At 40.3% G+C, this 23914-nt stretch overlaps 11 protein-coding genes across 11 annotated transcripts; 4 read left to right on the top strand and 7 right to left on the bottom strand.

Annotated features, from left to right (window-relative positions):
* Nucleotides 1-437: 437 nt before the first annotated feature.
* On the bottom strand, nucleotides 438-1528 carry BDF20DRAFT_824322 (uncharacterized protein; the record flags this gene model as incomplete). The annotated part of the gene is made up of 2 exons (XM_053077876.1): nucleotides 438-1212; nucleotides 1341-1528. The coding sequence occupies 2 exons, from the start codon at nucleotides 1526-1528 to the stop codon at nucleotides 438-440; spliced, it is 963 nt and encodes a 320-aa protein (XP_052934344.1).
* Nucleotides 1529-2937: 1409 nt separating this feature from the next.
* Nucleotides 2938-4044, bottom strand: BDF20DRAFT_824360 (uncharacterized protein; the record flags this gene model as incomplete). The annotated part of the gene is made up of 1 exon (XM_053077884.1): nucleotides 2938-4044. One exon carries the CDS (start codon nucleotides 4042-4044, stop codon nucleotides 2938-2940), a length of 1107 nt encoding a protein of 368 aa, XP_052934343.1.
* Nucleotides 4045-4409: 365 nt separating this feature from the next.
* On the bottom strand, nucleotides 4410-6223 carry BDF20DRAFT_666348 (uncharacterized protein). The gene is made up of 5 exons (XM_053075988.1): nucleotides 5861-6223; nucleotides 5610-5783; nucleotides 5143-5538; nucleotides 4843-5060; nucleotides 4410-4761 (listed from the first exon to the last, which is right to left on the bottom strand). The coding sequence occupies exons 2-5, from the start codon at nucleotides 5752-5754 to the stop codon at nucleotides 4696-4698; spliced, it is 825 nt and encodes a 274-aa protein (XP_052934342.1). The 5' UTR covers nucleotides 5755-5783; nucleotides 5861-6223; the 3' UTR covers nucleotides 4410-4695.
* Nucleotides 6224-6879: 656 nt separating this feature from the next.
* Nucleotides 6880-7500, top strand: BDF20DRAFT_915088 (HSP20-like chaperone; the record flags this gene model as incomplete). The annotated part of the gene is made up of 1 exon (XM_053084270.1): nucleotides 6880-7500. The coding sequence occupies one exon, from the start codon at nucleotides 6880-6882 to the stop codon at nucleotides 7498-7500; it is 621 nt and encodes a 206-aa protein (XP_052934341.1).
* Nucleotides 7501-7998: 498 nt separating this feature from the next.
* BDF20DRAFT_978177 (mitochondrial carrier domain-containing protein) lies at nucleotides 7999-9505 on the bottom strand (the record flags this gene model as incomplete). The annotated part of the gene is made up of 6 exons (XM_053085095.1): nucleotides 9223-9505; nucleotides 9077-9155; nucleotides 8834-8979; nucleotides 8707-8770; nucleotides 8339-8639; nucleotides 7999-8272 (listed from the first exon to the last, which is right to left on the bottom strand). Exons 1-6 carry the CDS (start codon nucleotides 9304-9306, stop codon nucleotides 7999-8001), a joined length of 948 nt encoding a protein of 315 aa, XP_052934340.1. The 5' UTR covers nucleotides 9307-9505.
* A 10-nt stretch (nucleotides 9506-9515) lies between these two features.
* On the bottom strand, nucleotides 9516-11223 carry BDF20DRAFT_883560 (uncharacterized protein). Its single transcript, XM_053081805.1, has one exon. The coding sequence runs from the start codon at nucleotides 10983-10985 to the stop codon at nucleotides 9714-9716; it is 1272 nt and encodes a 423-aa protein (XP_052934339.1). The 5' UTR covers nucleotides 10986-11223; the 3' UTR covers nucleotides 9516-9713.
* BDF20DRAFT_915085 (mitochondrial import receptor subunit TOM7) lies at nucleotides 11196-11512 on the top strand (the record flags this gene model as incomplete). The annotated part of the gene is made up of 3 exons (XM_053084269.1): nucleotides 11196-11228; nucleotides 11319-11416; nucleotides 11491-11512. The coding sequence occupies 3 exons, from the start codon at nucleotides 11196-11198 to the stop codon at nucleotides 11510-11512; spliced, it is 153 nt and encodes a 50-aa protein (XP_052934338.1).
* A 59-nt stretch (nucleotides 11513-11571) lies between these two features.
* Nucleotides 11572-13528, bottom strand: BDF20DRAFT_665689 (Homeodomain-like protein). Its single transcript, XM_053075987.1, has 5 exons — nucleotides 13353-13528; nucleotides 13198-13237; nucleotides 12803-13128; nucleotides 12398-12701; nucleotides 11572-12298 (listed from the first exon to the last, which is right to left on the bottom strand). The coding sequence occupies exons 2-5, from the start codon at nucleotides 13198-13200 to the stop codon at nucleotides 12002-12004; spliced, it is 930 nt and encodes a 309-aa protein (XP_052934337.1). The 5' UTR covers nucleotides 13201-13237; nucleotides 13353-13528; the 3' UTR covers nucleotides 11572-12001.
* Nucleotides 13529-14851: 1323 nt separating this feature from the next.
* Nucleotides 14852-18609, bottom strand: BDF20DRAFT_665481 (kinase-like domain-containing protein). The gene is made up of 5 exons (XM_053075986.1): nucleotides 18339-18609; nucleotides 18151-18271; nucleotides 16719-18065; nucleotides 15067-16629; nucleotides 14852-14986 (listed from the first exon to the last, which is right to left on the bottom strand). The coding sequence occupies exons 1-5, from the start codon at nucleotides 18506-18508 to the stop codon at nucleotides 14975-14977; spliced, it is 3213 nt and encodes a 1070-aa protein (XP_052934336.1). The 5' UTR covers nucleotides 18509-18609; the 3' UTR covers nucleotides 14852-14974.
* Nucleotides 18610-19856: 1247 nt separating this feature from the next.
* Nucleotides 19857-21859, top strand: BDF20DRAFT_823401 (glucose-6-phosphate isomerase; the record flags this gene model as incomplete). The annotated part of the gene is made up of 3 exons (XM_053077787.1): nucleotides 19857-20567; nucleotides 20830-21186; nucleotides 21266-21859. 3 exons carry the CDS (start codon nucleotides 19857-19859, stop codon nucleotides 21857-21859), a joined length of 1662 nt encoding a protein of 553 aa, XP_052934335.1.
* Nucleotides 21860-22571: 712 nt separating this feature from the next.
* On the top strand, nucleotides 22572-23857 carry BDF20DRAFT_665356 (ribosomal protein L22/L17). The gene is made up of 5 exons (XM_053075985.1): nucleotides 22572-22817; nucleotides 22896-22955; nucleotides 23031-23148; nucleotides 23237-23438; nucleotides 23527-23857. The coding sequence occupies exons 1-5, from the start codon at nucleotides 22732-22734 to the stop codon at nucleotides 23763-23765; spliced, it is 705 nt and encodes a 234-aa protein (XP_052934334.1). The 5' UTR covers nucleotides 22572-22731; the 3' UTR covers nucleotides 23766-23857.
* Nucleotides 23858-23914: the final 57 nt, after the last annotated feature.

Raw genomic sequence — 23914 nt, 5'->3', positions numbered from 1 at the left:
ATTTCTGCTACTATTTAAAGCAAGTGTTTAGTTCTTACGTTAGACAAAAGTAATTGATGATAAAGAATACAGATAATTTAAGTTTTCTACGTCGACACATTAAAAGATGGTTGGATGGTCTTGACATGGTACTTTAGGCGATAAATCCGTAATGAGCCGTATAACTTATAAACACACTTTACAAACAAACAGCTGAAGCAGTAGTGCCAACAAATCTTCGAAATGAGATGTAATATATTGTTCCTGAGCCCTGATGCCCGTTACACATAAGACGCAAAATCTGTTGCTAATAATAACTGACCATATCTAGTAAGCTCCTGACTGGTATATGCGCTACTTTTTTATTTGGAGCAACCATTTTTAAGGTACACTAAATAATGAGCAAGCTTACGAACTTCCATTGAAATTCTTCACTGTTTATTTATCGAGTACATGGGCTAAAATTTGATCAATAACTTGCCTGTGGTCTTTCTACCTTGAAGATCAAGGTGACTTTGCTTGGCATCTTCCAGCTTGTAAAATTTGTGAACATGCAAATTGAGTACCTTTTTTCTCAGGAGCTCAAACACTTCACCCCACCATTTCTTGGATTCCTCTCGAGTAGCAAGGTAGTTGAACAACATAGGCCTCATCAGTTTCACATTCTTCTGAGCTAGGCAACCTATAGAAATAGGAGGTACGACACCGGAAGCATTACCGAAAGAAATCAACGTACCCAAACGACGCGTACATGCCAAGGATGTATCCCATGTATCCTTGCCGACACCATCTAAAACAGCATGACAGCCTAAGCCTTCTGTAATTTCATTGACTCGTTTTACCACATCCTCACAACTGTAATTGATAACATAGTCGGCTCCATTTTTCTTGGCCAGCTGTGCTTTCTCATCGGTACTGACAGTAGCAATAACAGTAGCACCCAAGTGTTTCAGCATTTGGCACAAGAGAAGACCCACACCCCCAGCTGCAGCATGAACAAGTATAGTGTCCCCTTTTTTCACAGGGTAGCCGTCGCGCACCATCGTCCATGCAGTCAATGCTTGGATGCCAATAGCAGCTGCCTGTTCATAACTGACATCGTCCGCAAGTTTTTCGACTGCCGAAACATCCGCTGCTGTATATTCTGCGTAAGTGCCGCTTCCAAAATGAACGACACGGTCGCCCACCTTAAAGTCAGTTACATTTTTACCGACCTCCACAATTTCACCAGCACTTTTTTCGTGTTTTCGCAAATGAGAATACAGTTAACGATGGGGCTGTTTATAGCAGCAAAAAAAAAAAAAAAAAAAAAAAAAAAAAAAAAAATAGAAAAAGAAAGAAAAGGGAATTACAAGGCTTACCCCTCTTTACCAATAATGAAAGGTAATGGAACTGGATAGACTCCAGAACGGTGATAAGTATCGATATAGTTGATGCCAGAAACGTGGTTCTTTATGAGAACTGAATTATCTGTCACTTTGGGGAAAGGAACCTCTCCATAAATCATATTATCAACACCGCCCTGTTCAGTAATAAAGACGGCCTTCATATGTTCCTGAGTTGACATGGTTCGAATCGGATAATAACTATTTCGTTTCAGGAATATGCTTCTATTTATTGGTATGCCTTTTGCTGCTATTGATAGTGCTCCTTTTGAGACAGTGAATCTACAAGATATGGAACGAAGAAAGAACATGACAGCACTTGAAAAAGTTTCGATCGCATTCGTTTGAACGGATTATTAATATGGAGAGTCACAGCAAGGGAGTGCATAATTTTTCTCATCAGCGCTGATGTTACTGACTGATTGAGTAACCTTGATTTTGTCTAATACGGTCCACCGGTCTGTCATAGAAAAGTGAAATTAGAAAATAGAACGGTCGATCAAGCGCTGTTAAGCTTTGATACATAGAGCTTCAGTCTCTTCGCATCTCGGTTGATGTGAAGTTGGATAGAGTTTGATCAATGGCAAAAGGGAGAGCAATGCAAAAAGCTTATTGAACAGTTTGATATGGATCTCTCCCTGAAACCATCCGTTTAGAAGCATTGAATAAAGAACGGAGGTTGATACTACGTTTATCTAAAGTTGGATAAACTATCCCGCGGCTTAAAAAAAATTCATTGATAAAAGAACGATAAGATCCAGGGTAGATCAATTATCGGCCAACGAACGAACAAGATAGTATTATAAGTGACGCATTTTTTAGTTGGGGCTTAATGTGAACTTTTGTCCTATCTGCCATCGTCCAGATAGAGGCAAGATCCTTGTTTTAGTGTAGAAAATGTTCGAAGCCATGTCATGTATCAATATAATACTCATATAGAAATGCTGTTCTGCTCTTCTTTTAGAAGGAATATCCAACAGTTTTTTCCGGAAAAATTTTCAAACTCGACGATGATCAAAGTAAATGTGGTTGTCTGTCATCGTTTAAATGATGGCTGGACATCAAATGCTGACGAAAACCCCGCCCCCAAATTCATTTTCATTTTTCGCCTAACCGATCTGCCCACAACCGAAGAATGGTCGAGAAAAAATGCACGCGTCTTCCATCAGATAAACATTCTAGATTAATGATAAGCTGCGGTAAACGGTTTGACATTTCTCGATCCAAATAGTGCGAGTAACCGGACAAATGGTACTATTTCAGCTGACGAAATGAAAAATTGAAGGGGAAAGAGCCTTTGCGCAAATACATCGAATCGAATAAGCATCGAAAGCAATCAAACCATGCTTTCAAAACTTACGCAATAGGCTTTTGATTATTTGGGAAAACAAAAAATAAGATAAAAATAGTTTTGAACTGCAGCAGAAATCGAGATATACATCATTTACTGAGATCAAGTGGATGCAATAATTTATTTACAGATATATGAATTAAGAAAAAAAGTAAAAGTATGCTATAAACAATATACAGGAATGCTTAAGATTGAAAAAAATGGCACGATGCTCTAAAAAATCTAGTTTTTGCCATCATACATAGGATAATCAGTATAACCCTTAGCGTCATGCGTATAAAAGGTGCTTCGGTCGTATTTGTTCATTGGCCATCCATTGCGAAGACGTTCGACGAGATCAGGATTGGAAATGAAGAGACGACCGAAACCAATGATATTGCCAGTCTTTTCTGCCATATCAAAAGCAGCGTTCGTGTTGTAAGTATAACCACCAGCAGATAGGAAAGGACCCTTCCAAAGTTGACGGAAAGGATTAAGAGAATCGGGTTGTTTTTCGTTGTAGCTGTCCGCTTGGAAATCAGCACGAGGTTCAACAAAGTCAACAAAGGCTAAATCGCTGTGCTTTTCTTGAAGGGTTCTGGCAAGATAACCCCATGTTTCATAAGGAGTTTCATCTTCCATATCTTGGAAACCAGACCAAGGAGAGAAACGAATAGCGGTACGATCGGCTCCAACAGCACCGACAACAGCATCCACCACTTCTAAAGGAAGACGACATCTGTTCTCAATGCTACCACCATATTCATCGGTACGCTTGTTGCTGGAGGTATTGATGAATTGATCCAAAAGATAACCGTTAGCAGAGTGAATTTCAACACCATCAAAGCCAGCTTCCATCGCGTTCAGAGCAGCCTGACGGTAATCTTGGATAATATTCTTGATTTCAGGAACGGTGAGAGCACGGGGTGTTTCTTGGGGTTCTCCCAAGAGGTTGACACCAGAAATGGCAATAGCGGAAGCAGACACGGGTTGATCACCACCAATATGAACAGACATAGCAGCACGACCGATATGCCATAACTGAAGGAAGATAACGCCGCCCTTAGCATGAACAGCATCCGTCACCTTTTTCCAGCCAGCAATTTGTTCTTTGGTGTAGATACCAGGAGCATGAGGGTAAGAGCCCGCCTTTTGGGTGATGAAACAAGCTTCAGTGAGCAAAAGACCACCGTCAGTGGCGCGTTGCTTGTAATATTCGACCATTATATCTGTGGGGACAGCATGTTCATCGGCTCTGAAGCGAGTGAGCGGAACCATAGCAACACGATGCTTGAGTTGATATCTACCGACCTTCAAGGGTTGGAAAAGTGCGGTATTTGCGTTGGACATGGTCAGCAAATGAATCAAAACTTTGATGAATTTAAATTCAATGATTTTTTTACAGGTACTTGTTTGTTAATCCCACTTTATATACTTTTTTTATCTCACTTCCTGATTCTGAAAGTTTTCAGAGTCAATTATATCAAATTGGAAGAGCGTCCAATGAAAATCGTTTTTGCTGCAAACGACATGTTTGTCTTAGACATTTGGAAGTTGAAAGTTTTACCGATACTCGCCTTAGCTTAGCTGTAACTAATTTGAAAAGCATGAGATATAAAGAAAAATCATGGAATCAAGTATAATAAGGCTCTATAACAGCATAATAATTTTGAATATAGAACAGTTTTGATGATGTACCTGCTTGTTCAAGTTGAAAAGTAGACATTCAATACGTCAGTCACAAATTTTTAACCGTCTGTTCGATTTATAATCAAGGGCAGCGGAAGATGAAAGGATATACATTCTACAGTATATCGTCCATTCTCTGAATTTGGAAACCATGCAAAGATTCCAACAGAAGACTTGAGGAAAAACGAAGCTTCCAGATTTATTTTAGTGCTGGCTGATAGGGTAGAAATCGTTATTGATCTGTTTTAAAAAGGACATCCTCAATGGTTATCATCTTGAAGAAATCACCAACAAGAATTGTTTATTCAACTTCTATAACGCTTTGTTTGGCTTTTCGTTCATAATTCTGTCTAATTGAAATATCCTCACAACCGCCGCCTGAAGAGAAAGAAGAAGAATAGAATTAGTAAGATAAGGATTCAGTCAACGAAGGAAACGTGTAGTAAGGGGAAAACTCACGGGTTGCTTGCTCCATCCCAATCTTGCTATAGTATCCTTGGCAGCATTCGTTCGTGTGGTAGGGTTTCCGTTCGTTTTCGATACTGTCAATTCTGGTAGGCGTCTGATCTCTCTGCCATTTTGAAATAGTATTAATGTAGGCAGATCAAATGACGCAGGGTCTTTACTAACACCAAATTCCTCTGCTAGATCAGGATAGAGATCGACATCGATCTGTCCTAATAACGTCAATGGATAACGCAACATTTTACTTTAGCAGGGCAGCCACCATGATGAAAATGCATTTTAAGAAAAATTTACCGAATTTTAGATGAGGAACATCATATTTGATGGATAGTTTAGCCAAGACAGCTTCAAAATTGAGACATGACACTGACCAGCTTGCATATAATAAAACTACCCAATATTTCGGGTCGATGTCATCCGACGCCTTTTTTTCTTGTACTTTGTGCGGTTTATTTGTCAAGCTTTCATCCTCGATTTCTGTAATACGTGGTCCTTTAATATCATCAATGGACATGGTTGAGGAGGATGACACGGGTGGGCTAGCAGAAGATGAAGTCGATGATGTAGGCTTTACAGTGGATGCCTTTTGTTTATTTCTGCCAAGCACTCTATCTCTAAATGCCGTTTCATTCAATTCATAAATCTTGGTGGGTCCTCGATACCATGGTTGAGGAAATACAGTTGAAATAGCTACAGGGATAAAATAAACTTGTTTTAGTTACGTTTGAAAACTCACACAAATGCTAGTAAAACTCCTTTACCCATCCAGCCAAAGCCGTATAATGCAGCTAGCCAAAATCCTTTTCGCCAATAGATATTGCAAAGGGTAAAGAATTTAGCATACAAAATAAGCACACTGCAAAGTTCTTCTGCAGTAGCCGCCATGACACACTTCCAAACTGACATGCCTACTAAAAGTAGATAAGCTCTAGTTTCTGTGTCCTGTCATGAGAATATATTTTGACTGATTAATAAGGCTCATCGCTCAACATTGGGTCAATGGTAAACTCACTTGGAAGTTATATGATTGCGTGGTTATGAGATGTGTCAATCGAACAGCAATATAAAGTCCTCCATAAATAAGGTGCACAACATAATGAGGATGCAAAAGTCTTTGTTTTAGTTCGCTTAGACTTGTCATTTAAGAAAAAAAAAAAACCAGAAAAGTAAAGCCATAGCTCGAGCAAAAGCAAAAGTAGCTGTCAGCCCAAGTCGGTCCAAAAAAATAAAGCAGCGCTGCTGCCAAGATATATGATTATGGGTCAGCTACACTCCTAAAAATGTCAAAGCGTTTTTGCACATAGTATGCAGGCTATCAATGCAATGGCAATCATCAGTAATCATTGTGATGAAACTAACGAGTTCAAATTGTATTCATGATTTGCCGCATAGTTGACTTTTGTATCAAGTAAAAAGGACCCAGATCCAAAAGTCTCTCATTCATGTCAAATAGCTGCAGTTTATGTATTTGTAGGTATAAAACCCATTGCTCAGCTACTTTTTTGGCCTACAAAGAAGCAGTGTTAATGAGCATCATCTTTGATATGTATAGACGGCATGAAAAAATGTGTATTGTACGGAAGAAAGTTCGCATTAACAGACAAACGATAAATGCATCCTTCACTTTCCTTATATGGTTCACTGTATAGTACGATGACTGATAGGTTGGCAGGGTTACATATACAGTTTGCTAGTAAACTCTGTAGAACTGTCTAGCAAGTTCAAGAAGTGAATAACGCAGGCTACGGTCGAATTCGGATTGATTTTGCGTCAAACGAGTGGCCTCCTAAGTTCGAGCAATTTCTGGAGAAAGGGTCAAAATGCAAACAACAGCCAATCATGTTCCATCTGAAATCATTTTGCTACGAAAAAGGCGGGAAACCTCTATATAAGGAAATAGATACTTCTAGATCGTCCCGAATATTAGGTTCTGTCACGAAACTATATATAGAGGGGCCTCCCTTCAACAAAAGCAAAAAGACATTTACCAACACATCTTTATCCATTACTTCTGAACTCGAAATCATTACAATGTCTCTTAGTCAACGATTCTTTACTGATGCTTTCCGCGACATGCAACGTGCTATGGCTGTTTTTGATGAACCCTTCTTCAATGCAGCTCGTCGTTCTCTTTTAACTGGTCCGACAAGCTCTTTCTTACACCACCGTGGTAATATCTTACGATATCCTGCTACCGATGTCCTTGAAACTTCCGATGCATACGAACTCCATGCGGAATTACCCGGTTACGACAAGAAAAATATTAAAATCGAATTAGCAGACAATCAGACTTTGGTGTTGAGTGGCAAGATGGAGGAACAATACGAAGCTGGACCTTCTACTACCGCAGAGAAAACAACAGCGGTTGAATCTTCTGCTGAAGCTCAGACTACCCCGTCGGCTGACGCTGGTCAACAAGCGCAACAGGAAGTGACAAAGACATCAGATGCGGACAAGCAAGTCGCTCAGCCTGCTAAAAATGGTACACAGTATTGGGTGAAGGAACGCTCGTCAGGATCTTTCTCTAGGTCGTTTGCTTTCCCTCAGCCTATCAAGAGTGAAGGTATCAAGGCTTCCTTTGAAAATGGTGTTCTCAAGGTGACTGTACCCAAAACTGTTGAAAACCAAGCCAAGCAAATCAATATTGATTAAGTCGTTTTCTAAGTAATGTGCCATTTTTTTTTATTTACTTATTTATTTGCCTGCATACAAGATGATAGCCCTTCTTTTTAGTCTGTTTATTATTATTATACCGTTATATATATTTTAAATAAAATTAAAAGAGAATGAATATTTTACTATATATCAGCGGATAGTTGGGTTTTCACGTTTTCATGACGAAAGACTTTAACAATGAAAGGGTCTTTCTTACGGCTCGTTCAGAGCATTGCGAGAATTTTATTTATTATGTCGTCTCTTATGATTTGGAGAATACATGTCTAAATGTTCAATAAATAACATAAATTTCTATATATACAGCTAGCTCTAAGTATAATTTTTCGTAATATGGTACAAAAAAAAAAAATTGATTGGAGTATATGTTAAATCGGCAAAGAAAATAACGTAAAACGGGAATATAAAAAGAACATAAATAAGTAGGAGCAATAGCGTCTACGATTGCACGGATCAGAGTTGATAAGCAAAAGTCCATTAAATGTCCAACAAGCGTTTCATCCTTTCGTAGACGGCAAAACTGACTGCCATCATGGGTACTACTTTAATGTAACCGATACTCAAACCGACGTAGAATCCTTTCAATCCTTTCAGGCGATATATCTCTTTTGTCGTTTCCATAAATCCTACAAACTTGTACGGGTTCAGTGACCCACCTACTTGCATTCTCCTTCTTATCACTTCCAAAGGATAACTGCTGGTTTGTGCAATCAGACCTGCCACTCCGCCGCAGACTAACTCTGCCCATGTTCTTAACGATGGTCTTTCTGCTATTCTCTTTTGTGCTGGTGTCAAGTCGTTTGCCGTTAAATCGAACGATAGTGGCGCTCGTGTGAAGGGTGATATGATCGCATTGTATCTGAAGAGTTGAGTGATGGAATGATAGGTCAGAAATGAAACACCGGCATAAGGTACAATGCCCGATATCGTGGGCAAAAATCCTCTATAGAAATTCACGATTCTGAATTTTCCTAATCGACGTGTTGCCGCTGGTTCTTTGAATATTTGCTGCATTGTGCCTAATAACGTGGGACGTTTATGTCCTGCCTCCTTCACGTCATAAGCCAAACGAACACGGATCAAGTCGAGGGGATATGTAAAACAGACAGACGTCACGCCTATATGACAGGAGAAACATTAAATTTTGATTTCTTTTTTTTTTTTCCATGGTCATTTATTCTTTACCCGCCAAGGAACCTGCTATAAACTGTTTAGAAGGTGTTTCTTGTGCTCTTGTTGGCATCAAAATCTACGTTTTATAGTCAGATGGAATGATTTGAACTACTTTTCTATTTCATCATAAATACTTTACTGCTCTAAATTGCTCGTAAGCTACAAATTTGATGGCGGCATAGGGAAAAATTCGAATCAGAGTGACAGAATGTCCTTGAAACAAACCAATGAACCCCGCATTTTTGTAAATATCAAAACCGGCTCTGAAAGCACCAGAGAAAGAGCCTATCCACAATTGCACAAGTCAACTTTAGCCATGAGCCTTTTTCTTCCTCCACCATATCCTTATTCACTGACATTTGCTTTGATTTTTGTAAGTTACCTGAATATTTTTCATAGACTGGGTTCCTTGACTGAAAAAGAATCTTGATTCTATCTAACGGTGCGATGGATGTCTTAGCCTAGCAAAAGAATAATGATAAAGCTTAATATCTACGCTAGCAAGAGGTTTTTGCTGCTAGTCTTTACCATGCAGCCAGCAATACCACCCGCTATGCCTGATCGCACTACGTAGTCTAGACTTTGAGTACGCTTTTTCTCGTCTTTGGTCATTTCGTAATGAGGGCAAACTTTTCAACTTGTACAAAAGTATAGTGTTTTATGAATAAATGAAAAAGAATAAGAAAGAAAGAAAAGAGAGCTCTGAACAGGTCTTGTTTATGCTTTTATCCTGTATGATCAAATCGTAAAATTACGAAAGGAAAGGGAAAAAACTTGGCTTTTTTTGGCATGTGCCTTTTATTCATTAAACTTAAAAGGCCGTTTAGGATCATTCTCATCACGTCCTCACTGCTGTTGCTGCTGCAGTTATTGTTATTACTGGTTATTTAAACACCCGCAAAAGGGTCCATGTTTTTCGCTGGGAACATGCAGTGCACAGAATTGGCTACTGGCTGCAATGATAATCGCAAAACTATTTATTTTGAAAGATAATCTATATAATGTTGCTCTATGTTATTTTATTCAGGTCTTAATCTCAAGCCTTTACGTAATTCGTCTGTTAATGGTAAATCTTCTTTACAACGTTGACATTCACATTTGAACAAGTAGGATTTGTCCAAATACGTCTGTCGAGTTTCCTTGTTCCATCGGGGATTCACATAAGTTTCGAAAATTTGTTCATCTTTCTTAATGTCGCGAATAGCACGTACGGACAACTTATATTGTGATTGACGGTGAGGGTAATCAATGCTGACATTGGGGTAACAATTATGATTGATATGTGAGTGATACAGATACATGCCTCCATTTTGATTGTTAATGTTGAATTTGCCCAAATAGTTCAAAAAAGTGTCTTCATCATCAAATAACTTTTTCTTTAAGGCTTCAGGTAAAGATTTTGTAATCTTGCAGCGTTTGGGTGGGTCTCTGTAGGCTTTATTGAGCAGTTTACGTGCTTTGCTCCATAATTCTCGTGTAGGTGCTTCCATGAAAATCCATTCTGTCTCCTTCGCTTGACGTTCTTCCTGATTGACGGTGGCAAAAGCATCCAAATGGTTTTGTACTTCTTCTAATTCACCACGTTGATTGGCCAAGATCAATTGTGCATACATACGACTGACGGCCATGGGTGCTTGCCAGTTTTCGCCTTCACAGAAGTTTATGAACGCTCTCATATGCTCGTTCAATTGTGTACACTCTAGCTGATGGAACTTTTCCCAGGCAGCTGAGCGACATTCCTTACTACAATAATACATATTACAATGACCGCAGTGTTGTGTTAGACGGTTGACATACGCAATAGGTTTGCAGCAGAGACCACAGGCTTGACCGACACGTGCCATACTGAATCCTTCCCAGGGAGGGAAGTAGGTGAAAGGTGTTTCGCTGAAGATGATTTCGTCTTTTTGAATATCGCGTTTAGCAAATAAACCTTTACCGGTGACAGGATCCACCATACGAGGTTCGACAGCGTTCGTTAAACTGCTAAAGTCAAGTCGAGGATCAATATAGGACACAGGCACTGAGGGATCGTCGGCTAGACCGGATTTTTCAACCTTACTGAGGTCAATCTTATTTCCATTGCTGGCTTTAGCAGTACTGTCATCGCTGTTGATCAAGCCATTGGCTTGCATGAACTTTTTGACTCGTTTATCACTGACTTGCCAGTTGGGTTGGTTTTTGGCAAGCTCCCCAGAAATAGTTTTCACACCTGCTTCAGGTTTGTTGAGCTTGATATCTTGAATAGCTTTAATCAGCTCCTCTTCGCTTGGAATGACCTTGTCTGACATTGGTTAAAAAAAAAAGCGTTGCTGATCAATAAAAGCTTGCCCGCTGATGACAAGTGTCATAAAAAATGGGATGGTTCAACAAGCCACTGATTTCATTGGACGCCATTGTGGAACCCCGCTTTATGCCTATTTTCTTTAAAGATCTATCCCCTAGCACAACGATCCTTTCTAACTTTTTTTTTTTTTTTTTCTACAATTATTTATATCAAAATGAAAGAATCTACCAAAGACACTCTTTATAAAGTAAATATTCAATGTTTTGAATCTATCTATTGATAAAGTGATTGAACCTGTTGAAATTTGCATACTTACTTTTGCTTTTCTTCCCGTTAGGTTGCCGATGTTACCAAAACTGCTATTCATTGGGGATTCATTCCTTTCGTCATCTACTTGGGTATGACTCGTAGCAACCCTAGACCCTCCGTTTTTAGGTAAGCTTTTGATGCATCTAAAGGAACTCGTTGAGGATTCAGAAAGAACTAAATGCCTCCTGTTGCAAATGTAGACTTATTAGCCCCCTTGCTTAAGCAATATCCTTCAATCTTTCAAATTGTATAAAGCACTTTTACCAACAGCACCCTAGTTCTACTCGAAACTAATTAGCAGCACATGAATGCACGCGTTTGAAATCATTTACGAATAGATGTACATAGTCACTGAATTAAAAGGGACAGTTCGCTTAGTTAACTCTGTGTGTATTTTGACAATTTTTTTCACTTAATGAAGGAAGAAAACGGCAAATGCCAAGAAAAAAAAAAAAGGGCCTAGTCAATCCGGCTTTTCTTTATTTATGAGCTCTTTTAAGTCATCGTTGTTGTAACGGAGCCAATATGTTGCATAAAGATCGTTGAATTTATAGATAGCATTTACTTGAAAACAGGACGTCAAGGGATGAACTGATACGTAAGATGAGTTCATGGAGATCAAGTACAAAATTTTAAAAAAAAAAGTGATTTATTGTTTGGTATGCGTTTATCTAAAAGTAAAGGCGTAGGGTGACAGTTAAAAATGGGAGGCTATATGTTTGTGAGAAATTGTTCATCTTCATCCTCTGATGATATATAACTCAGAAAGGAAGCAGCATCATCTACGGCCATACCGCCCAAATCATGTGTCTGTATCTGCTGCGTTGTGATTTGCGGATGAGCAGCAGATGAGTGTCGGCGTTGTTGCTTTGTCGTTGGTGGCTCATGTTTGACGTTATCAGCAGCACCATCCGGTGGGATGAGGGTAGCATTGCTATTATGACTACTACCTTTTTGCTGTCTGTCTTCTTTATATTTGATTTGCATCCAACGAGTACGGCACTGTCTCTAATAGAATGAATGTTTAAGAATGGTGGTCGGAATCGATATGCACAAAATTAGTTTGGGTTGATGTTGATGTGACCCACTCGTTGAGACAATACTTACTTGGGTTCGACCAGGAATTGTTTCAGCAATTCTTATCCAACAGCGACCAAAGTTGGCCACGCCCAATCGCAGCAATTGGTCTTCTTCCACGCCCCATTTACCTTTACGAACGCACGGATCCAACGCTTCTGTCCACCGTGCTTGACATTGAATACCTGTACGATTCGGTATACGTTCTGCAATTTTGTTCCATGGAATAGGTTGAACACGGCCTTCTGAATCTGTCATGTTGGCATATTCCATCACCGAGTAACGTAATACTGCATCCTCATTTTCCGTCCAACGACCTTTATGTATATTCGGGCTACAATGAAACGTAAAGAATTTAGAATCTTTCTCAAGAAAACGCTTTCTTTTTCAGCGGGTTTTTTTCTCAATTCCCTTAAATTGCGCCCTAGAACCTACTTTAGAGCGCCCAACCATCTTGTAGAACATTGCATTGGCGTCCTGTTGGGGACGTGAGAGGCAATCAGTGACCATTTATGCGGGCCATGCAATTGGACAGCCTGACGAAGTAACTCGTCTTCTTCAATTGTCCAACGTGAGTAACTAGCAGGACGTTTGTTCCTTTTGACCGAATGCGTTCTTGTCGTTGTGATGATGGGCGACATCAAATAGGATGCCCCCCAGCGTTGATGTTGCAGTTGCGGATGCTGCGGTGGATACAGATCATAATGGCCGCCTCCAACGGAATAGCGCCTTTTTTCTGCTATGGATATACTTGGAGACATCTACACAAAGGAGGGTAGAAATCTAGCTTTTGCATATCCTCTACTTTCAGAATCTCTATTCTCCCTTACCATGTAGGGTGTATGACATCCTGAGGACGCTATACTACCACTATACATTGTGTCATTGTCAAATAGTTCAGGCATCTGTTTGCCATACGATGACAAGGCTGTTAGTTACTTTTTTTATGCAGAGGTCCACTCATTTTGTTCGGAAAATTTTGTACCTGAATGTAAGAAGGTGTAGTGGTCGTCGTCGTGGTGGAAGTAGGAGCCGTCGTCGTCGCCGTTCGAGTCGCCGTCGTATGTGTCGTTGTTGTTGTCATGTTGTCCAATTTCAACATTGTGTGCGGCTGAACTAATCCCCCTATCATCAATTGTTCATCGGTGACGGATGTCTGTTGTTGCTGAAACTGCTCGAAATCCTGTTGTACATCGAAAGAAGTGTCCACTGGCGTTGTAAAGAACTGTTTCATCTGATTTTGGTCTGAGAAAATCTTTATGATGTATATAAAAGTTTACAAGTTAATTTGAGTGGCTGTCATGGTGAGGAGGGGTCAAGGTGATCTGTATTTACCTGTTGCATAAAGTCCTAAAGGGTCGATGCATGATGTAGAGTCATCGAGTGGGCGGGGGTGGAGAATGAATATCAATGACACGAATCACTTTTTTACTAAGTTTAAAATTTTCTATTTTGCTAATTTACTTTCGAAGTATCCCAACACTGACTATTGAAGAAATCCATTTTTTTCTTGTAACTGGAACTGTAGCGCTTGATCGTAAAGGTTTTGAGTGAAAAAGTAAAGTTTGGAAAGTAACAAAGGGGAAGAGAAAGAAGCCAACTAAGAATGAAGAAAAAAAGGCTGCAGATATTTAAGAGTAAGATGAAATGGACGAGATTGATAGACGGCGAATATCCTAACATGCTAGACGCGTCTTCAATCCCACATATTGAATGATGAATTTATCTCCGTGCCTCATTTTCCTTCGTCTACTATAAAATGAACTCTGATAACATCATCATCATCATTATCGGTAATAATCGTCCATTTTGCTACGGATTTATTTTCAACCGATCAAATAACGTCACTTTGTGACCAAAAAAAAAAAAAAAAGAAGAAAAAAACCTTTTTTTATTTGTGCTTTTGTGATGGAGCAGCAAGGGCTCTTTATCTTTTCTTTACTTTACTTTTTCCTTAATTCTTTCGTTTTTTGGCAGATTTCAAAGGAACCACTTTAATCCTACCTTCGTAATGGATGAGGATAGAAAAGATGGAGCCTAGAAGGGCCCTTTCTTTTTTTTTTTTTTGCGTCCTTTTCTTTCTGAGGACCCATTTTATAACGGAATATTCATACAAAAGGCCTAACTTGACCTCTTTTTTATCTTCGTGACCCGATTATGAAAACAAAGAGATCTGATGATTCAATACGAGGATATTTGAAATTTTTGAATACAGAGATTGTGTTTGGAAATTGATGATAGGAATATTTCTAAATGGGTCAAATGAATACGAATGTAGAGCTTGTAATTTCGCGTTCTTTTATTTCTGCCGAAAGCGAATAGGAAAAAAGGGAAAAGTAGTAAGACTTGGGAAAGATGCATGGGACATGATATAAACTAGAGAGTCTTGAAAGTCATTCACTTCACCCAACAAGTTGTGTAGGACACTGTAGGCCTTAAAAATAATCTTGATCTTATTTGATCCTGCATCTTTCCTTTTTATTCAATGGTGAGAGAGGATGGTGGTGTCATGATGGGCCATTAAGTGATTATTATAAATGTACTTTAAATAACAAATAAATTGCATGAAGTAGGGTGATTTAAAAGAGATTTTGGGTCATTATTTAATTACAAGATACCCTAATCAAACAATAAAAAGAAAAAGAGTTAGTTCTCATAGAGTCCTCCTAACGAACATAACGGACTGTATCGGATTGTACCTGTGAGTAATATTGAAAGGTATCATAAAGTCTAGTAAAAACATTGCAACAGCTGCTCATGATCAACTTGTCTACAAAGGCTTCCGCTTGTGGTTCTGTTAAATGTAATTGGAAACGATCGCGCAGTGCCGCTAATGCATGAGTACCGCCGTGCTGGAAACAGGGTAATTTGGAATCTTTCGACATCATATCGACGAGTAGTAATAGATTATCGCTATGTTTGCGCAGTGCTAAGAACGCTTCTTTTGTCAAAGCTTTGTATTCTGCAAATTTCTCGCTATTGACGCCTCCCAAGATATCTATGTATTCTTGAGGAAGCTTGAACGGTGCCATTTCAAAGCCCACTGATCCAGGAGAGTTGGACAGAATGAAACCAAAATCGATGTGTATGATATGTCCCTGGTCATCGATGAGTAGATTACCGTTGTGTCTATCCTTGATTTGCATAATGTAGGAGGCTATCGAATAACCCGCCAAACTTCTCATGAACGCGTCTTGTGCTGCTTTATAGCGGCCACTCTCCGGTTGTCCCCATCGTCGAACATAATAGTCCTTTAAGGTAAAAACAGTTCCTGTATCATTCCATTTTCTTGTGTACGCTTCTTTCTTGATCGAGTGTATAGAAATTGCATTTTTGATCGTTTCTACTAAACCCGAGTCATCCGAAGTGACCAAGATTCTATTATACTGGACCCAGACGCCCGCTTTTGTATCTTGCCAAATTTTCTGCATTTCGCGTATCAGTTGGATAGCAAATTGCTCTTGTCGTAAATCAGCGCCATTTTTGACAATGACAGAGATCAATCGCCAGTTGGGTAAATGTCCGTAGGGTGAAGAGGCGCGAATGCGTTCTTTTTTCGTCTCCCAATCTTCAGAAAAGACAGCAGCACTCGGATCTTCCTTGTTAATGACCATGGCGACGCGTTGTTCATCGTCCAAGTGTTTACCATTTCCTGCTTCCTCCCCGCTGCCGCCCCCAACGCCCTTGTCGACACCCTCAATCACCATTTTCTCCATACGTTCGTCTTCGAGCGCCATCATTTCCGTGATGATTTTTTGTCGAATGTTTTCTGCATTGGCCCGTATGGCGGGACTGTTGATAATGTTCTTGCCCTCTGGCTGAATAGGTGTCGGATGGTTTCCCCGTTGCAGTTGAGCAAGCAGAATAGCTGCTGTTTTCATTTTTTCGGCAAACTCGTCCGGATCATAACCGTCTTGTTTACTGTCCAAGGCAGCAGCAGCAGCAGCCGAGTTGGTTTCTGATGCGGCCACTTCCCATGCTCCGCCACCCTTTCCGCCCAAGGCTGTGGATGTCACCGATGCGTTTGTTGTGGTAGATAAAGAAGGGCTGGCCGTATCATAGCTGCGAATACTGGTGGGTGAACCAAGGTCAGCAAGATCCACGACATCACTGCTACATTCTTCTAACGACTGGAATTGTTTCCTTAGCGTTTGCCGACTACGTCGTTTGTTGTGTTTTTTCAATTTGCTGAGTGAGGATTTCACACCCTCCTCTAGACTAAGCTCGTCATCCAACACTTCTATCAGCAATAAATAAGGCGCCTGATGAAAAACTCCCCATTGAGTTGATTAATTTTCCCTTTCTTCTTTTTCTTTTTTTTTTTTTTTTTCAAGCAGATTGGTTTTCTTACCCTTTCAGCAGAATTGAGGACCACCGCGTCGGATGGACTGATACGGACAATGCGATGATGATACGGTCGTTCTACTGTGGCCGGACACCACAGGGGCATGCAAATTTCTGCTGGTAAATTGTGATTCAAGAGCGTCAGTTCAGCATGAAGTGCACTTAAACGAGCTGGTTTAGGCACAATGACTAATCGTGAAGCGATATCGACAAGCGCTAAAAGAAACTGCATTTCAGATCGAAAATAGTTGGAGCGCAGGAGATGGCGGCGATCATCCAGGCTCAATTTTTTCAAAGCATCCACTTCATCGTCGTCGTCCTCCTCATCGGAAGACACAGCGCCTTGCCATAAGTTGGGTCGTCGTCGTGGTTGTGGATGATGAAGGGCTCGGCTATCATGATCACTCTCACCTTCCACCTCTTCGTCCGAGGAGGTGATTTGTCCAAAGGTTTCATCAGGCGTCAAAACAGGTACGGATGATTCAGCCATCGCTTTCATGTTGTTGGCGCCTCCTTGTGTTGTGTGTGCCTTTTTCTTTTTGATGGATAAATAATCCGTGCTATTTCTTCCACTGCTTCGACTGCTACTGCTGCTACTGGGGCCCAATGTAAATCCTGCCTTCCGTGCTCCATGAGGGGCTAATTCACCGTCGTCCGTGTTGTTTTGAAAGGTCGATCGTACCGTGTTTTGTATCTTTTGCTGTGTTTCCTTTAAATATTTAGTGACGCTGAATGCTTTGCCCTGATGCAAATCTTCAACAGAAACACTGAATCGATGATCTTTCAGAAAGGCAGAGGCTATGGAAGAGCGCGAAGAAGAGGTGGATAACGGCCGGCTACTGCTGCTTCTTTTAGGTTGTTTCTGCGGCGACTGCTGCTGCTGAGGTGATACTTGTGGACGATGATCTTGTTGTTGTTGTTGTTGTTGTTGTTGTTGCTGTTGCTGTTGTATGGGAAGTTGAGGTTGGGAAGCGGAATAGAAACCCTGTTTGTCGAGACTATTTCTTCGACTCATGATGGAAGCATCCGAAGAGCTTACCATGGAGAAATTTCGTGACTTTCGTCCTTGAGCAATAGCAATGTTACCGACGGGCTTGGTCACTAAGGGTTGACCGATACCCGCTAACATCGCACCCATACCCACTAAGGCGGGTCTACAGTTTTCTCTGACTCTTTGTGCTTGCTCTATCTGCTCCATGTAGTGAGGACTATTCTCTTCTTCGTTATTCAACCTACTATCTTCCTGAAAAATAATGGCCTGACATCGATTCAGAATTCGTTTGCATAGTTGAAATGAGGAACTGTTAGGCTGTGCTGATAGGTCGGACAAATAAGCTTGTAGATACCAAAGACTCTACACGATCGCGCCACAAACAAATGGTGTTACTAAAACTGATGACGCATGGGACGTTTAGTTTACCTTGATGATGATGAGTTACCATGACCGCAATGTGGGTTGACTTTTCGCATGCATCAATAATATAACATTCAAGTGCCACCGATTCGGTAGGACGGGTGATTAATAAATGCCTAAAGCGATAGGTTTGATACAAATGTTGACTGGTTTTCTAGTCTTTCTAAAGTATGGCAATAACAGAAAAAAAAAAAGACTGCATCCAAAACTTACATCAGCTGAGGTAGGAAGAACTCAATCTCGGCCATGGGAAACTTCTTTAACTGATTACAGAGATAGTGCTGTATACCAACATTATCCGGGTATTTAAAAATGTATGAAATGGCTATCCAGGCGTTGAAATATTCTGATGTAAATAACCTTAAAAGCAGGGCGTTTGACATGACGAGGGTGTTGACAAAGGAGCAATAGACAATTCTGGTAACTGAACGTGCTTGCGAATGAGAGATTATGCAATGAGGTATAAGAACATGTAACTATGGCCTTGTTCGAAATAGAGAGTGAAGCGGCGGCACTACTTTGATATTCGATAGAAGCATTAGGGAAGCTGCTCATACAAAAGGGGGGTGGGACATAGACAGGCATTTTATGCTCCAAGACCACACAAACGATACACACAATAAGTCTCTATTTTTTTATTTTTTATTTTTTTTTTACCTAGCAAAGGACTAAAGGACGAACAAGGAATTGAAAGGGACTTGTACAGTGCTTTTTTGTTGTTATTTTTATGGTATCTGTAGTGCGAAAGAATTGTCACGACAACAATTGCACAACTGTCAAATCAACAACGGTAAATATGGAAAAAAATAAGTTAAGCGAAAGGAATGAAAGGGAGCGAAGCATGATGATGCCTTTACAAAAAAAGTTGTTGAGGATCTTAAAAAGGAAAAGATTAAATTCCCGCCACGAAAGCCAACAACAATGTGCGTTAGGGCATCCAACGTCTTGATGATGTCTCCGTGGAAAGGGAATCGTGGAGAAAAGGTGAGGATAGAAGGGTTTTGATCACGCAAACAAATCGACCTGGTAATTTTCTCTGATCTGCAAAAATTCCAGCATTTTTGACGAGCCCCACTGTCAATTTATGCAACTTTCTTTTTTGTTTTTTCTTTCGTCGCGATGTGGATCACAGAAAACAGAACACAATGACTTTTGTCATACCTTAGCAACCCTTTTTTTTAAAAAAGTAAAGAAGAGCGTCGTTCTTAGGGAGTCAGAGTCAGTCAAGAAAACCATTTTTTGGTGGGCTCGTTACATGAAAAAAAAGAAAAAAGTTACTGTTTGCTATGGATAACACGCAAATCAGGTGACAGCTTCATACTATCAGCCATGGTCATAGCATAGATTCGTCTGTAGTTCAAAACAGGTGATGGCCTTTGCTCATTCTTCCCCCCAAATCGAAAATGGGGCTGACGCTTATCTAATCATCATCAACAATACTACAAGTTCGTCTCAACGCCTAAAATGAATAAGCACAGATAATGAGAATGACACCAGGAAGTGAAACAAACGCCGGCTAAAATCTTCTTTTTTTTTTTTTTTTTTTTTTTTGCTTTTTGATGACAATCGTTTTATGGAAAAATGTGATAGCGGAAACCAAAAAAAAGGGTAAGAGAAACCCTTGGAAAAAATTCCCTATATAAAAGGGAGTTCAAAGTCGCTCAGAATACGGTCTTTAATTCTCTCTTTTTTTTTTATTATTTCTTCTTTATCTCATTTCTATAGTTAAAAATGGTTTTGGCCAACAAGTTGAATTCTTGGAATAAGCTCCAGCAATACTATGACGCTGAGGGTAAAAACATTGTTATTAAGGAACAATTCGAAAAGGACTCCAAGCGTTTCGACAAGTACCATCGTGTCTTCAAGGGCGATAAGACTGACACCAACATCTTGTTCGATTTCTCCAAGAACCGCATTACTGATGAAACTCTTCAACTCTTGTTGGACTTGGCCAAGGAAGCCAAGGTTGAGGATATGCGCTCCAAGATGTTCTCTGGTGAACACATCAACTTTACTGAAGACCGTGCTGTCCTCCACGTTGCTCTCCGTAACATGGGCGATAAGCCTATCAAGGATAACGGCCAAGATGTCATGCCCGAAGTTCGCGAAGTCCTCGCTCACATGAAGGAATTCTCTGAATCCGTTCGCTCTGGTGAATGGAAGGGTTATACCGGCAAGCGTATCACCGATATTGTCAACATTGGTATTGGTGGTTCCGACCTTGGTCCCGTTATGGTAACTGAAGCCTTGAAGCCTTATGCTCAAAAAGGTTTGAAGCCTCACTTTGTCTCCAACATTGATGGCACTCATCTTGCTGAAGTTCTCAAGTCAGTCAACCCTGAAACTACCCTCTTCATCATCGCTTCCAAGACCTTCACCACTCAAGAAACCATCACCAATGCTGAATCAGCCAAGGCTTGGTTCCTCGATGCCGCTAAGGATGTAAGTACTTTTTTTTTTTTTTTCCTCATGTATGGTTGTGTTGGATTTTGGGATTCCGCGGAAAAATTCGTGATGGAAATGATTTTTCAGATATAAATGATAGAGGGAGAGGGGACTAGGCTCAGAGTAACTCTGCCCAATATATTGTGGTTTTTATGGTTTTATCATGACATATCAATGGATAGATGGGCTAAAAATTTTTGTTTCAAATTTTTTTTTTTTTTTTTTTTTTTGATTGATAATCTCACTTTGAACTTTGTAGGCCAGCCATGTTGCTAAGCACTTTGTTGCCCTCTCCACCAACACTGAAAAGGTCAAGGATTTCGGTATCGACCCCAAGAACATGTTCAAGTTCTGGGACTGGGTCGGTGGTCGTTACTCTCTTTGGTCTGCCATCGGTCTTTCCATTGCTATTACCATTGGTTATGACAACTTTGAACAACTTCTCCGCGGTGGCTATGAAATGGATCAACACTTTGTCAATGCTCCTCTCGACCAAAATATCCCTGTCTTGATGGCCCTCATTGGTATTTGGTACAACAACTTCTTTGGCGCCGAAACCGAAGCCATTCTTCCTTATGATCAATACATGCATCGTTTCCCTGCTTACTTCCAACAGGTATGCTTAGGACGGACAAAACAAACAAACGAAATAGCGCGTGTACAAACCGCATTTTCTAACTTTTGCTCCCTATTAGGGTAACATGGAATCCAACGGCAAATACGTCTCCCGTTCCGGTGAACAAGTTCAAGCCCAAACGGGTCCCATCATCTGGGGTGAACCTGGTACCAACGGTCAACACGCTTTCTACCAGCTTATTCATCAAGGTACCAAGTTGATTCCTTGCGATTTCTTGGCCCCTGTTGAAACTCAAAACCCCATCCGTAACGGTATCCACCACGACATCTTATTGTCCAACTTCTTTGCTCAAACCGAAGCTTTGATGGTCGGTAAGGATGAAAAGCAAGTTCGTGCTGAAATGGGCGCCAACGTTCAAGAAAACATTGTACCCCACAAGGTCTTCAAGGGCAACAAGCCTACCAACTCCTTCTTGTTCCAAAAGTTGACTCCCGCCACTCTTGGTTCTCTTATTGCCATGTACGAACACAAGATCTTTGTTCAAGGTGCTATCTGGGACATCAACTCTTACGATCAATGGGGCGTTGAACTCGGTAAGCAATTGGCCAAGGTTATCTTGCCTGAATTGTCTGCTTCCGGTGATGTCTCTTCTCATGATGCCTCTACCAACGGTCTTATCAACCACTACAAGAAGAACAAGAAGCAATATTAAATATTTTGATTTCCCCCGATCATCATCTATCCTCCATTTCTCATCTCTTATGTCTGTAGAATATCATAATTCCTTGTGAATGTGTTGTCATCAATATTCCTCTATACGCATCTTTCTCATTTGAAAAGAAAAAAAAAAAAGTTTGTAATAAAAATTTTTTTGTTGAAAAAGGTATCCTACCCCATCTAGGCCCATCCTGTTTATCGTTGGATGAGGATTTTCGAGGCTACATGTCTGGTGTCATTCAAGGTTACCTTCCTAGGTAACTATGCAATAGCAATGCCTATCGCGCAATGTCATTTGAGGAGGGATTGATCCAAAGCTCTCCATTATGCAGAGAGGCTCGAGCGCGGCGGGATGTTTCAAAAATGTCATCACTTACAAATAGGTCAACAAAAACATTGGTAATATGACAAAGAAGAGGGACTGCTGCTCCACTTTTTTTATTTCATTACTGATACGTTCCACTGCTTATGTCAGCATAGTTATTGTCACTATGTATCAGAAGCTGGGATGTGCCCTTTGGCCTGTTCCAAAAACACAGTGTATGATGGACAAGTGAATTCAAATGATAACTACGCTTTCTCTTGGAAATAAATCGTCCAACGAGGGCAACACCTTCCCCCCCCCTTATTTTTGTTACAATGGGATAGCACAGGCGATCTCAGGAACACTTTTTCCGTTGGTTTATATCCTTGGATCACTCATTCTTTTTTTCTTATCCCTTGTCATCTGGTATTGACAAAGCTTGTCTATAGGGCACTCAAATTTGACAGGCAGTCTGATGGAAAGTTGCCCCCCACTTGCATTGCGGTGCTTTAATTTTTGTGAGATAAACTCCACCCTCCATGTTCATGAAAAAAAAATAGGAGATGGCCTCGCCTTATTACCCCTCTTTTTTTAGACCTATAACAAGATTCAACAAAAATACCGAAACCGATGTCAGTCGCATCATTAAGTATGTATTCACATTCAGACCTGAATAGTCCAGCATGATCTCAATCAGGGTACCTTATTTTAATACAGCAGCACTTAGGGGTTTACGACCGTTCAAACAAGCTACAGCTTTCAATAGCATTCGCGCTCTACACATGAGGTATACCTTAATGGAGTCAATTGACTATGAGCATCGTTGAGCGAGACCATTGATGAACAAGCACTTTTGATTTAGTAACACTTTGACACGAGAGATGCCCGAGACACATAGACCTGATGTGGGTGCATCAAGCTTATTTGACAATGTTATTCAAGAAGCAGAAGCAGTAGAATCGAAAAATACAGTAAAGGAAGTATGTAGTACTTTTTGCTTTTCCTCTCACCCTCCCCCCCCCACCACCACCACCGTCTTTCTCCTATTGACAGCTTGCATCCCATTAGTATACTTTTTCATCTTCCAACTTTAGAGTCAGTCCACAAAAGTTGAATATGCTTGCTCGACAAATCCGCAATCTACCAGTGGAAGAAGCCATTAAGCAGATGGAATTTTCAGATAAAAGAGCAGCAAAGAAGATTATGCACAATTTAGCATTTGCTAAGAAGAATGCAGAGTCTCAGATGGATATGTCCAATATGATCATTTGTAAGTTGTTTTTTTGTTTTTTCAATTATGACTCGAACCGCCTGAACAGCAAGAACGCTCATCTGTATCCCTCTTTACATTCCACCAGCACAAGCTTGGGTAGGCAAAGGGCTATTTCTAAAACGTATCAAGCTACGTGGTAGAGGCGGTTTTGGTGTTATGCATCGTCCCAGAGCACACATCAAATTCATTCTTAAAGAAATGGAACCTGTAGAAGCTGAGAGTGATAAGAGAAATATTAGAGGATGGAAACGATACAAGAAAACATGGACGCCTTTGCTAGAAACAAAGCCTATCTATAATGCAAAACCATTTTACAATTGGTAAAAAAAAAAAAATCAATCTTCGTCTTTGTAGAACCCCCCCCACCCCAACATGATGACAATGATAAATGTACCCATAAGGGATGTTATTTCGTTGGTTTCTTTTTCATTGTACAGGAAAATGCTAAGAATAAAGTTACATGCCACTGTCTA

The sequence above is a fragment of the Mycotypha africana genome (genome assembly GCF_025528875.1).
Source record: "Mycotypha africana strain NRRL 2978 chromosome Unknown BDF20scaffold_8, whole genome shotgun sequence".
Taxonomy (NCBI): domain Eukaryota; kingdom Fungi; phylum Mucoromycota; class Mucoromycetes; order Mucorales; family Mycotyphaceae; genus Mycotypha; species Mycotypha africana.
This window is presented reverse-complemented; position numbering and strand designations above follow the sequence as displayed.